Consider the following 14630-nt stretch of genomic DNA (forward strand, 5'->3'; position numbering starts at 1 on the left):
AGCGGGCGCGGGCCGGGGCTGGGCCCGGGCGCCCTCCCCTGCAGGCGCGGGTGAGTCTCGTCGCTTCCCCACACGAGCAGCGGGGGGAGGGGGGTTTGCCTCGCCCTTCCCTGTTTGGTGCTGGGGCCGCGCGAAGCGGCGCCTGGAGGCACCTCCCGTCTTAGTGGCGGGCCCGGGCCTGGCCTCGAGCGGGCGTTTTGTGCCTTGCACGTTGGGTCACTTTACCCCTTGCCACCAGGCGGGGCGCTGGGGGACTAGCGGGGCGGAGCAAGCAGAGGCCTTATTGGCTTGTGTTTTAAATCTGTTGTGGATGCGGGGAGGAGGAAAACAACGTGATCCAGGGCTCGGGGGCAGACTGGCATAGCTGCAGGCTCTCTGGGAGAGCCCTCGGTGCCTGGTGTAAGGTGCGGTGTCACGCAGGGTTTGTGCAGTAGTAGGTGCAGTACTGCTCTTCTCCACCTTGTGGGTGTAGCATCCTCCTGTTTGCACCACAGTCCTTTAAAGGCATTTGTTAAAGTCATTATTTGCAGGAGTGCTCTCCAAGGTAACCACTTCCGGCTTTTGTTTTCCCATTCCTCCACCTGAGGGGCATGGTTGTTTTTTTTTTAATGCATTCTTTGAAAGCATGAGTAATTTCAAGCAAAATCAGGACTTGCATTTCTGATATGTTACGGGTAAAACAGGTATCCCCTGTCTGTTGTTACATGACTTTTTTTCCTTTTTATTTAGATTGCAGCAAAAATTGGTGGAGACGCAGGGACCTCAATGAACTCAAACGACTACGGTTATGGAGGACAAAAAAGACCTCTTGAGGATGGAGGTATGTGTCAATACATGGAACTGTCACCATATAACGTTGCTTTGTTCAGTGCTGCAGCACTGGATTACAGCTCCTAGGTTAAATTTCCTGGATTGTACCGTGGTTTGATCACCCTTACAAGTTGCACGTTTTTATTTCAATGGGGATTTTTGTTTAGAAGTTAGCATGCAGTGTAGTTGGTGACTTCAAAGTCTGTATAAGCATATTTTACAGCTTAATTTGTTCCAAATTAACTACAGTAACAGACAGGAAATTATGTGGGTAAAATAGGTAAAAACAAATTGTCAGCGAGTGCCTGTATCTAGGTGTGCTGTCAAAGTCATTTGCCTGCTGTATAAGACTGGCAGTAGTTTGCAAATTTTGCTAATGTAGAAGGAGATTGCCTTTCAGATCTACATTGGCTTTAATCTCTAATTTAATGTTGTCTAGGGAGAAATAGTGCAGCAGTTCTTAATTATTTCTGTATAACGGTATAGGACTAAAATCTTCGGTTTGTTAGACTTCAGGAAAGCTTCTATTTGAAATATTTAACTTGTGAATATTGATGATATCCTGTTGTAAAAACTTTTAATTTTTTTGACTTGTCTTACATGTTACAGTAATGTTTTTACCTGTAATGTATAGTATGCTGGATTTTTGGTGGTTTGGTTTTTTTTTTTTGTTTTTGTTTTTTTGTTTGTTTTTTTTTTTGTTCCTTAGTAAACTAGTAGTGTGAACTTAACAGGGTTTGATTCATAATACACACACTCTCACACACACAATACTTACTAAAATGAAAGGAGAAATTTTGAATTTGGAAGTGCTGAAATATGTTCTAGGTCTTTTGTGTATGAGCTCTGACTTTATTCCATTAAGAGGATTGTGACTCAATCTACAGGACTTTGTCCTGTAATAATGTGGGATTTTTCCTATTATAATAGTGAGGTTTTTGATTTTCAGAAATGAGCTAATGATGCTTCAGATGATGTATGTAATGTATTCTTTTTATTTTATGTGTAGATGGCTCTTGGACAAGTCTGAGCAGTACAGCACACTGGGAGGGAATGCCCTCTCCTTTTAAAGGCAGGAATTTTTATTTATTACCTGTGTTTAGTATGTAAACATAAAATAAATTAGTGGATCTTTTTAAACAGGTGACACAAATACATCTTGGATCATGTCTGAGGTGTTCTTGTGCATAATTAATAGCTTCTTCATATGAATTTGAATATGGGGTGGGAAGGAAGCATCTGCATCTTTTCAGATACAGGTTATCTATGCCTTTTTTATACCTTTATTTGTACAGAGAGGTGTTTTGGACAGTAGTGATGTAGTTGCTTTGGTTTAGCTTTTTTTTTTTATTTAAGCCTTTGTTCTGAAACACCCAATATTGGAACAGGAATGTCGTACCGTAGTTCAGACTGAGATTACCTTGCATTGTTGCATCTTACATTTGATGTTCTACTTAGATTTGTGGTTCTTTTGGTTTTTACTGTAGAAGCATCATTAGCTTGAGCAGTCAGTTATTAGTAACAGAGCAGTTTTAGTTAACTGTCAGTAATTGAGTATACGTTAAAAATCTACAGCGTGTTCTAAAAATTGTCTTTACTAGGCCAGTGAACAGATACGTGGTAATGCCAGACTACTTTCAATTATGCTAACTGAATGCTGAGTTCTCATAAGATTCTTTTTTTTTATTCAGATGATCTGCTCCCTGAAATTCCAGGGGGGGGAAGAGATTAAAATACACTGGAAAATTACAGTTCACACTGAAGGGACAGCCATTAGATTGACAGGTTTTTTAATTTAAAAAAATAAAAAAATAAAAACATCTTAATTTTACAGATCAACCAGACGCTAAGAAAGTTGCACCTCAGAATGATTGTAAGTGGGTTTTTTATTATTATTTTGTATGACTAAAATGTAAACAAGTGTAAACATTTTCACAGTAACAGTTTGGCATAGTATTCTGATAGATAATGTTTGAACCAGTGAGATCAAGGTGACATGAGGGAGTCTTAGTTTCTTGAATCATTTTCTTTGGTATGGCTAGGGCAAGCAACAGCAGAGAAGGTGCAGGTTAATTAAAGTTGTATGTTGAGGTTTGATGGCCAGCTAAGTGGATTACGTCAATCCCTCCGTGATATATATGCAAGTTCAGGACATGAATTTGAAGTTGGATTACTGATGGCACCTCTCTGCATGTGCAGTTCAGCGAGTCCTTGATGCTCCACTTGTTCAATAAATAGACATACCATCCCTGTCCTGTATGAATGTGGTTCAATATTTACAGTGGTTACGTTAGTTTCTTGAATAAAAATAAGCGTTGTCTAGCCAAATGTGTTGTTCCTTTATATCCTGCAATAGAGTTGAGTCGGTAAATTACTCATTGGCTTTCTACCTTTTTGCGACATTTCTGTAAATCCTAGTTTTATTGTATATAGCTACAGATAGTTAGCTTATTAGTGGATTGCTTTGGTGTAATTATCAAATGTTTTGCCATTATCTATGACTTAGACTTAAAAACATGCGTTTCTTTGTAGCTTTTGGAACCCAGATGCCACCAATGCATCAACAGCAAAGGTTGGAGCTATAAAAAATTTCTGATTTTGGTTGTTGCTTCATTTGCTCTTGGGTTTTTGGCGTTCTGTTTTTTGTTTTTTGTCTTGATGCTCTTTTATGAAACATCTTCTGAAAGTCTTCCCAAGTTAACTGTGAAAATTAATAGCTGAGAGCCAAATTTAAGTGCATGGGATGCCATTTTGTTGACTACACACACATTTTTTTTTTTTTTTTAAACTGTGTGGGAAGAACAAACTCTCAGTATTTTTTTTTTCCATCGGTAGACTATCCCATAAACAAGCAAACAGTCCCCTCATTCCTGCAATCATTGATTTTCATTTTGCTTTGTAGAACTAGATTGTGCTTTTGCCACTATTTATATTGAAGGGCTTTTAAGTTAAAACTGACAGACTTCTTAAAGTAAAAATGTGTGCACTGGGCTGTTGTTAAAGTTAGGCAGAGCTAAGTAGGTTTCTCAAAAGACTACAAGGTAGTTATGTAAATTTATCTTCATTGGCAATGGTTTAAAGGTAGTCAGTCTGTCTTGACAGATGAAATAATTCTCTGAATTGAAAACCAGTTCACCATTCTTAGCAAATGTTTTCTGTTGCATTTCATCTTGTTCAGATCTGTAATGACAGAGGAGTACAAGGTTCCAGATGGAATGGTTGGATTCAGTAAGTAACATAAGAATAATAACACTTCAATTGACATCTTAAAAATATTGTTGGAACTAATTATATGCATCTTTTTCTATTACTTTTCTCCTCCAAAGTAATAGGCAGAGGAGGAGAACAGATCTCACGCATACAGCAAGAATCTGGATGTAAAATACAGATAGCTCCTGGTAATTATTTTCTTTGAGGTTTATTCATTCCAGAGGGGTAGGTTTAAAATATAAGTTGATGCTTTTCAGTTAAATATCTTAGAATAAAGCATATTTTATCCACATGTGCACAACAGGCCTAAATCTTGTGAGAAAGTGACTGTATTTGAGTGTTAATACTCAGTCCAGCTAATTTTTATTAATGATCATTTTTCAGTTGAATAGAATTGTTAATTAAGTTTTTATTTTACAAACATTTTAGATAGTGGTGGCCTTCCTGAAAGATCTTGTATGTTAACTGGAACACCTGAATCTGTCCAGTAAGTAACATAAACATCTATTATGTTTTAAGGTCTAAACATACAAGTGTATCCTGTGAATTCTGTATAATGTTGGGAAAATATAAACATTCAGCTGTTTCTGTGTGTTAAGGAAAATATCACTGTATGCATTACAGTAGTTCCTGGTTCCACAATTAGCTCCAGAAGCAAAGTTTAATAGGGTCAGGACATAAATTTCTTAAATCAGAACTACAAATAGCTAATAATACTTAACTTCAGTAAGGCTTTCATCTCCCACAGCATTCTTGCAAGCAAACTGAGGAAGTATGGGTTGGATGAATGGACTGTAAGGTTGGATAGAAAACTGGCTCGATCGTTGGGCTCAGAGGGTAGTAGTCAATAGCTTGATGTCTAATATGCAGTTGATATCAACTGAAGTATCCCAGGAGTCTGTCCTGCAACTGGGTTTATTTAGTATTTTCATCAGGGATCTGGAAGATGGCCTATTGTGCACCCTCAGCAAGTTTGCAGATGCCACCACGCTGTTGGGAGTAGTAGATATGCTAGAGGTTAGGGCTAGGATTCAAAGAGACCTCAATTAATTGGAGGACTGGACCAATAAGATCGCATCATGATTAAAGGACAAGTGCAAAACAATCCCAGGCACCAGCACAAGCTGGGGACCTATTGGCTAAGCAACAGCTCTGCAGAAAAGTACAATAAACTGAATACGAACCAGCAGTGTGCCATTGTTGTGAAGAAGGATTAGTAAGAGTGTTGCTGTCAGATTGAGGAAAGTTATTCTTCCCCTCTGTTCAGACTGGTGAGACCACATCTGGTGTACTGTGTTCAGTTTTGGGCCCCCTGCTGTGGAAAGGATGTAGACAAATTGGAGAGAGTCCAGTGGAGGGCAGTGAAAATGGTTTGGGAGCTGGGGCACATGATTTATGAAGAGAGGCTGAGGGAACTTGGCTTACTTAGTTTGAAGAAGAAGATCAAGAGGGGATTTAATAGCAGCCTTCAACTATCTGAAGCATGGTTACAAGAAGGATGGTGCTAATCTTTTCAGTGGTGTCAGATGACAGAACAAGGATCAGTGGTCTCAAGCTGTAGCAAGGGAAGTTTAGGTTAGATATTAGGAAAAACTCTCCCACTAGGAGGGTTACCCACTGGAACAGGTTACCCAGAGAGATTGTGCATTCTCTATCGTTAGAGGTTTTTAAGACATGGCTTAGATGATCTAGTTGGGGGTGGTCCTGTTCTTTGAGCAGGGGGTTGGACTAGATGACCTCCTGAGGTCAGTCCCTCTCAACCTTAATTTTCTATGACTGTACAGCTGATCCATTTTCATCTGGTGTTGATCCATCTGTGCACTAGTTTCACAATGAGAACAATCTATTATGGTGATGGGGCTGGCTGTACATTTGGTAGGGGAGAGGGAAGTTGGTATGTGCTGAATACAATAACTTTGTGAAATCTTGCTGTGTTGTGGGGATTCTGTAGGGTTTGGTGATATTTGTAACTAGTTACCTTGGTATTTTTCTTCTACAATTAATGTAATAGTAAGTGGAGTTTGAGTCTATTGTTCGGACTTAGTTTTGTTTATAGTATTCCATCATGCAAAATTTGGAAGAAAGCCCAGTCAACATTTTTAAAGGGCCGTATTGTGTCCTGTGCCCATCTTGGGCAGCTCAAGAATAGCTTCTTGATGCATGAATTAACTGATCCTTGCTGAACTGACTGAACACTCAAGCTACCTGGACATCATGATTTTTGTACTGAATACACAAGAGTTTTAAAATAATTCTAATGGATTTTAATAGTTCTGATACTTGTCTGTGTAAAAATAAATACACAATATTTGACCCATCTAGCTGAAATTAGATATAGAGAATAGGGGTGTACCCCGATATCAATGGCTAATATTTAAGGAAGCATATCAGCTGATACCAATCCGATTTCCAATATAGCTGCCTCCAGCTTGTAAGAATTTGCGGGGTGGGGGGCGGAATTGATGCTGCTTGTGGTGAGGGAGAGGGCAGGTACTGCCCAGGTGGGGGGTGGAGCCATGGCTCGTGGGGGCGGCTCCCACTGCTGCTTGTACCCCAGGAGGGCATGGGAGTGGGGGGTCATGTACCGCCAGATCTGTGTAGGGCGGGCTGCAGCTTCTCAGAGGGGGCTGGACTCGGAGGGGGTGCCGGCAGCACTGGGAGGATGCTGCATCCACCCCAAATTTTGCTGCCGCTCCGCTCCCAGTGCTGCAGCCTCCCGACACAGTCCCAGCTCTTCCCAGTGCATTAGTGGAGGTGGGGCATTGAGCCAGGGCTTTGGCTGGTGCCAGGAGCAGAGCAGTGGTGAAATTTGGGGTCGATGCAAAATCCTCCCAGCGCCTGCTCTGAACCCAGCCCCCACTGAGAAGAGCCCTGTGAGAGTGGCAGCAGCAGCGCTGGGAGAGCGGGGATTGTGGGTGGGGGGCTACGACAAATGTTGGGGTGGCTGCAGGACACCACCGCCCCCTCGTAGACCTCTCTATCTGTACCCTTAGTAATAAGCTTTCAAAATTAACATTTTACTAGCATTAACATGAATATTGAAAATTTACAGGCTGTCTTTTGGTTTATCTCCAGCTCAGCGTAGAGTGGTAAGGGAAAAAGAACTGTGCTTGAGTTTCTGCACAGGACCTAAATGGGAGGGAGTGGCTACTAAATTTCTGGTTTCAGTTCTTTGTAAGGTTTTGTGTTTTTGTTTTTAAGTGTAAGCTTAATTCTGAGTTTTGTTACTCATGACATATTGGTTAATTCAGATTCTTGTTGGGATTTGTATTTTCACAATTACTCATTTTATTTTTATTTTATTTTTCTACCTTGTGGGACTGTCCTTTGTGTTGTTCTCTCTTGCTTTCGTGTTTTGCATATGTAGGCCCTGGAGTTTCACCTTGCCATAGTTAAACCCTCTTTATTATCAAACTCGTCTCCTTATCCATTCTCTGCAAGTTATAATACACTTCTGGAAGATAAGTGATTTAAAAATAGACAACATAAGGCATGCTGATGTGTTGCATGAGGAAGTGTTTAGTGTCACACACACATCCATAAACTACAAACCCAGAAACCCACGGCTCTTACAGACCACCAGCTTTTTTCACTGGTTGCTTATCAGAAGGGTCTCAGTGGTGGTGTTGCTCTTAATGGCCCAGAGAATATAGGAAAAACAAGGTTTTTGTTTTTTTGAGTAATATCTTTTATTGGGCCAGCTATAAAGTTTAGCAAGATGTTAGACAAGTTTTTGGGCATACTTTTTCATGTCTGGGAAAGAAGTAGTTACAGTTTAACCCATAGGTATCAAACAGGGTCCATGGGCTGGATGTAGCCCACAGAGTCATATCTGGTCTGTGGGTCGATGGCAGTCCTGGTCCTGCATGCTGCACAGAATATAAGGGTGGTCCAGGATGTGCACTGCATGCGATGCCCTATTGGGCTGGCCATGTGTGCTCTCTCTGGGACAGTGCAGGAATCGGTGTTCAGAGCCAGTTTAGCCCTGCATGCAGCACCCAACACTTGCTGGGCTTGCAACTTGCTGACATGCAGCATCTGGTACAGTCATGGGGGGGCAGTGCATGGGCTGGAAGTGGCACTGCATGTGATGGCCAGATCTGTGCTGTCTGCAGCATCAGGTCCAGCCTGTGTGCCACAGGGAGTGCAGGTCTTGTGTCAGCTTTGTATGCTGTATGCACAGTGAGCCCCAAGGTAGCTCAACCCAGCGGGCCACATCAGTTTAATATCTCTCCCAACCATCAAGTTGGTCCAGTAAAAGATACTACCAAACAGAACTTGCTGATCAGTAGGACTGAGAGTGTATAATGCAAGTGAGAAGACATTCAGTAGAACCTTGTACCTAACTAGCCACAGCTAATGATTACCTCCCTTCCACTTCAGCTATTGAAGCAGATGATGCTGCCACCACAATATTCTGGAGCCTGGGTTCACAGGCTTATTTTTAACCTTTCTTGATCCATCTGCTCCAGAAACATTATAGTTTTGGAGAAAAGGTCTCCCTCCCTATACCTTTTCAAACACAATAGCCCCATATTTTTCTTTCCATGCTACTAAAACACCAAGCACTAACAGAGGAGTAGCTCTGAACATATGGACATAGGAAACTGAGGACAAAATGAAGAGAGGAAAAGTGGAGTATGCTGAAGGTGTGTTTGGAGGTAACAAAGAGACTAAAAGATTTAAAAGAAAAAGGTGGGAGGGTAAAGCTTATGTAGTTGTAAAGATCTTAGGTTGATTTTATTTGGTGAAATGAAATGCTATTTAAAGCATATTTTACAAACATCTATACTTTCTTTAAATAAACTTTGCTCTTGATCTGTTTAAAGGTACAGTATAACCTCATAAATCCACACACCCCCTGGTGTGGAGGGAGAAGCTTGCACGTGGCAGGTGCCACCATCATCCACCACTGCAGGTGGCTGCTGCTCTGGGACCAGCTGCCACTACTCTCTGATGAAGCGTATTTTTAAAAAGTGCTAGATTTTTTGAAAACTTAGGAATTTTGAAAACCAGATTTATGAGGCTATACTGTAATTCAGCTCTTGCTCCAGATTGAGATTGATAGCCCTCAAACAGGATAGCATGTATCCATTCTGTATAAACAAGTGGTTGGAGCCGTCACTGATACTTGGTTCACAAATGACAGATTTGCAGCATGATACCAGCTTCATCTGCACCTTCACCTGAAGTCTTACTAGTTGCATGGGCATCTTGCTGCACTTTGTTCTGCTTGTAGTCATCTCTGAAAAGCATCTGAAAGCTTCAGTTTATAATGAAGTAGTAGCCTGTTATTCCCAAGCAGGTGTTGATTTACTCCAGTTTTCTCTTAATACCTATTGTTTCCAGTTTAACTGAATTCTTTTCTTGCGTATCCATAACTGTTTCTTTTCTCCTCCTCCTCCGTCAATAGTTCACCAGCCTTTTTGTCCTGTTGGCTTTATAATTGATGTATTCAATTTTATTGACCAGTTCTGATGATGATAATTTTTACAACATCTCTAAAAACTACACACTTTTTCTTCTCCACTAAATGAAACCCTTTGTTATCATATTTTTGTTTTTTGGGGCAGGAAATGCATGTTTACTTCTTTTTCAAACTTTGCATATATTATGGTGAATTTTTAATCCATAAATTTCTGAAAAGTTGCAGTAACAGTACTGGATAAAGTAATCCTTTTTGTTTGGTCAAGTGCCCAGTCCTATCCCAATGTGGTGTTGTATGAGCTAAGATTGAAGTCCTTTGTTCCAATTTTTTTTTAAGGCATTCTAGTGATCTAAGATGCTTAGGAAATGGGTGTTCTCAGTTTCTAAATAAATTCATCCTCAGTACCTTCCCAGGGAAAAAAAAAAACCTCCTGGATCCTCTTTTGTTGTCCTATTATAATTAGTTGGTTGAGTGACTATTTTATGTTTATTCTTGATAGTTTGTTGTGGCTGTTAAATTATATATTGTTTTAATAACATGGTGGTGATGGTGTATTAAAAATCTTGTATGAGTCTTGGATGTTTGAAAGTTCATTTTTTCATGGTGGTTCCTGTGGGTCAGTGTCCATGCTACTTTCCCATCCTTTCGAAAATTCTTTTAAAAGAAATCTGCCACAATTATATTTCTTCTAGTACTACACTCAGCTTTATGATATCTGATGTAGTGTAACAGAAGGCAGACTGACAAAGTATCTTACAGAATTTGACAAATATACTCTTCTGATATCTAGCTGTATGTGTGGACTTAAAAATAAGAAACAATTAGAAATGGTTTTATGCAGCTTTTCTCAAATGGAACAAGTTGCTCTTCATAACAATAGTGTCTGTGTCTCTTCACAGGTCTGCAAAGAGATTACTTGATCAGATAGTTGAAAAGGGCAGACCTGCACCTGGCTTTCATCATGGTGATGGACCTGGAAATGCAGTGCAAGAAATTATGATTCCAGCCAGTAAAGCAGGGTTAGTTATTGGGAAAGGTGGAGAGACAATTAAGCAACTTCAGGTACGTTTTAAACATTTAAGAGTTAATATTTCCTGTCAGACTTTGGAATTCTGCGGAAACTTATATTTATGTTGTCAAACAGGAAAGAGCAGGAGTCAAAATGGTCATGATTCAAGATGGGCCACAGAACACTGGCGCAGACAAGCCTCTTAGGATAACAGGAGACCCATACAAAGTTCAAGTGAGATGGAAGTGTTCAATTCTTCCTCTTTTTAAAACTTTTTTAATGTTCATCAAAATAACGAAATGGAATCTAAACTGTTTTTTGCTTTGTTTTGTGGGGTTTCTTTTTAGCAAGCCAAGGAAATGGTGTTGGAGCTAATTCGTGACCAAGGTGGCTTTAGAGAGGTGCGCAACGAATATGGGTCAAGAATAGGAGGAAATGAAGGGATAGACGTAAGCATGGTTGAAACTTGTTCGCTATGTATTTTGAAACCTGTTTTTAATACCAAAAGGTAGTTAATACTAATAATAACTTTTAACTAGTGTTTATGATATGTAAGTATGACTTGTTCACCACTGAAATGCTGCCACCTCTTAGATGCGGTATTTCAGCAGCCATTTTGGGTTAATAACTGGGGTTTATAGTGTTTATTGCTGGTTGGGTGGGGTTTTTATATTTTCAGGAAGGTGCAGATAATTTTTCCAGTTAATGTAGAGTGAAGGGTGTAGTTTTAAAATTTGGGAATTGCTTGGCGCACATACAAGTGTGTGGTAAATGATGGTAAATTATGGAAGGGGCCTATGTACAGATGTCATTTTGATGTGACTATTGTAGACCTTTAACAACTTGCTTGGGCATTAGGAGGAGACACTTTCTTCAAGTTAAGTTTCTGCCATCATCACAACCTCTGGTGTCTAGAAACTTTTTAGTTTTTCACACTCTTGCGGTTACTGGCTAGATTTGTAACTCCTTTAGACCACAAATGTGACAGAATAACAGACTGAAGTAATGAGGTCAATGGCCATAGTTTAGTCTTTTGTTACACAAAAGATGTTCTAGATTTTCATAAAAATACTTATATCATCAGCATCTTGAAATAGCTTAGTATATTCTCTTTCAGGTTCCAATACCACGATTTGCTGTAGGTATAGTAATTGGAAGAAATGGAGAGATGATCAAAAAAATACAGAATGATGCTGGTGTTAGGATCCAGTTCAAACCAGGTAAGTAATGTGCATGTAAAGGGTAGATCGGCAGCTTTGTTTATCAGTAGAATATGGCTTAAGCTTATCAAAATATAATGATCTTATTCCAGATGATGGAACAACTCCAGATAGAATAGCCCAAATCACAGGACCTCCAGACAGGTGCCAGCATGCTGCAGAAATTATAACAGATCTCCTTCGTAGTGTCCAGGTAAAGTACTTGTCAGTGTTTGATTCTAGCTGTTTTAGTGCAGTGTTTAATCTTGCAGTGATTACTTCATCATAACCTTTAATCAAGCTTGATTCGGATTCCCACCATTGAATCTGATGTCATCAAGCAGTCCTCACATTGTGTTGTCTTGTAGAGCTGCTTTATACTTTTTATTTTTCCAGTAAAAATAAATGGTTTTGATCCAGAGCACCTCTAGTGCTTTGGCTTTTAACTGCTACATTTTTAATATACAAGAAATGTGATCTTGTACTAATTTTTCTGAGATACTGTACTTAGCACAGCTTTTTCCTTTATGTGTGTACACATGCTTTTTCTCTCACCTTTTTTTGAATCATGTGCTCTTAGATGCTACTGTTTCACACTAGGGGTGTGTAAAATGGGCCCTATTGGATTTGGATTCGGCCTAAATCGGGGTCAGTGATTTAAGTCATTGATTCAGATCACCATCTCTGATTCAGTCTGGCAGAATCTGAAGATTCAGTGCTTATTCAGAGAATCAGCAATTCATGCGTAAACACAGCTTTAAATGTTTTTCCACATACGTTGAGGTACTGGCGCAGCTTGTGAATGCTGCAATGCTGGGGTGGATGGAGCATCCCGCGGGGGGGTGGGGAGGGAGCTCCATGTGCTCGTCAGTGGACCAGAAGTAGTTCCGGTCCACTTCCGGGTCTGATGGGGGGGCCCCAGCACCTCCCTGGCTTGGTAATCAGCCACAGGGGGACCCTGGCTGCCCCCCAAACCTAGGAGGATGGGGCAGACCTGGAAGTGGACCAGAAGTGCTTCTGGTCCGCTTCTGGGTCTGCTGCTGAGCACGCTGGTGAGCCCTCCGCACTTCTGTGGGATCCTTCATGCGCCCCAGCATTGCAGTGTTCACAAGCCACCTGCTACCTAGAGATACGTAGAAACATTTAAAGCTATGTCTGTCCGAATCTTTCCAAATTGATTTGGAGGATTCTAATTTGATTCGGAGAGATTAAAGGGTCTTCTGATTTGGAGATTCAGCCGCTGAATTTCCGCTGAATTGAATCGGGGACTGAAGCTTCTTAATATTCTGTTAACTATAGAAAATGCTATTTTGTATATGACAGTTAATTAAAGCTTTTTTTTTACTTGTATTAATCTGATGCTCATTATTTTGTCATAGCCATTGTATTCTAGGAAGTTAGTTGCTAGCGCTGCACTGAATGGTGTAGTAACTTTTAGTAGTGTGTGCTAACATGTGCCTTTCCCTTCTGGCTTCCCTGTCTCCCCTTAGGCTGGTAATCCTGGAGGACCAGGACCAGGTGGTCGTGGAAGGGGTAGAGGCCAAGGCAACTGGAACATGGGGCCTCCTGGTGGATTACAGGAATTCAATTTTATTGTACCCACTGGAAAAACTGGATTAATCATTGGCAAAGGCAATGCATTTTATATATTAACTTGAAATCATTTCTTGTATTGGTAACTGTATCATAGAGATTTTCAGAGAGATCTTAGTGAAAATTGCAGTAGTGTCTACTTTAGTTGGTGTGCTCTCATTTTGTCATTGTTGAATTATTTAACATTAATGTTCTTTTTCTTGTAGGAAATGATACTTGTTTCTAGTAACCAGAGAGGTCAATAATCTTGACACAGTTTCTAAACACGTTTAGCCTTAAGTGCATTTCCCTTAATTAATGGCTGTGAAATAATGTCATGTTGCTCATCTAGTGAATTCTTCCAGTTTGTGCAAATGTAACTTTTGTGTGCATTCAATATTGACTTGTTAATTTAGTCTTATCGTTCATCCTTAATTTTTTTTGCAAAAGTGGTTTCCACATTTTTCAGCAAAGTTGTAATGTAGTAAATAGTACTAAGATTTTGCTCTCTACAAAAAAGTTACACATTTCATTGAATATTATGGTTAAATTTAAGCTGCAGCATGCTGTCAAATGAAACCTTAAAAAAAAAATCCTTGTGTTTCTTCTGGACAGTACAAATTATTACTGTTAATTTCCAGACTTGGACTACTAGTCTGTGTTCTGAAGCTTTCATGTGTCTGAGAACTCTTTACTTAAATGGTTAAAATGACATCAGAGGCTACTACAACACTACAAATGAAAGAATCAAGAAATGAGTATATATTCCTCTGTCCATTTCTGTCTACGTTGTGTACATGTTGGCCCTTGTAAATAGTTGACTTTAGTGACAGAGTTCCACTTGTCATTTTTATTTGTGTATTTTTCACAGCACTTGGATTTTGCTTTTCCATACATCTTGCCAGAAGTCCATCACTAACAGCTGAAAAGCTGAAAACAACAGACACATTCACAGCCTGTTTAATGCTTCAAAATACTGCTGAAGTTCAGGAAGAGCTTATTTTTAAAATTTTCTGACCTTTTATACAACTGATAACTAATCAAAATAACTTTCACAGAATCACCTTTAAAGTATCATGTTTTCTCTTAAGAAAATACTCAGTTGAGAATCTGTGTTCACTTTTAGGCAGTGTTTGCTCCTATATCACTCTTGATTTTTATGCAACCAATAACTAAACTTTTCTCCCTTACTCTTTTTCTGTTGAATACAAACAAAAACGATTACTGGTTTCTAATTTAACTTATAGATATTAATGTGCGTGTATATACTTGCATATGGCTCTACATATCCATTGTTGTTCCTGTTTGATTTTTATGTTAGAGTTTAGTGAGTGTCATGCCTAGACATTACAAAAAAACAAGAAACACTTTTGAAGTTCTTCACTGATGTATTTTTCAAGTA

At 39.7% G+C, this 14630-nt stretch overlaps 1 protein-coding gene across 1 annotated transcript in view; it reads left to right on the top strand.

Moving 5' to 3' along the window:
- Positions 1-14630, top strand: part of FUBP1 (far upstream element binding protein 1) — a 34096-nt gene that overhangs the window by 295 nt on the left and 19171 nt on the right. The window contains exons 2-15 of the mRNA XM_019530608.1: positions 3-50; positions 730-820; positions 1820-1882; positions 2645-2683; positions 3343-3382; positions 3989-4038; positions 4137-4208; positions 4450-4507; positions 10348-10510; positions 10593-10691; positions 10805-10906; positions 11575-11677; positions 11770-11870; positions 13147-13288. Of these exons, the coding sequence (XP_019386153.1) occupies positions 3-50; positions 730-820; positions 1820-1882; positions 2645-2683; positions 3343-3382; positions 3989-4038; positions 4137-4208; positions 4450-4507; positions 10348-10510; positions 10593-10691; positions 10805-10906; positions 11575-11677; positions 11770-11870; positions 13147-13288 (1171 nt within the window). The remainder of the gene's footprint in view (positions 1-2; positions 51-729; positions 821-1819; positions 1883-2644; positions 2684-3342; positions 3383-3988; positions 4039-4136; positions 4209-4449; positions 4508-10347; positions 10511-10592; positions 10692-10804; positions 10907-11574; positions 11678-11769; positions 11871-13146; positions 13289-14630) is intronic.

This window comes from Crocodylus porosus, unplaced genomic scaffold (assembly GCF_001723895.1).
Source record: "Crocodylus porosus isolate Cpor-Errol unplaced genomic scaffold, CroPor_comp1, whole genome shotgun sequence".
NCBI classification, from domain to species: domain Eukaryota; kingdom Metazoa; phylum Chordata; order Crocodylia; family Crocodylidae; genus Crocodylus; species Crocodylus porosus.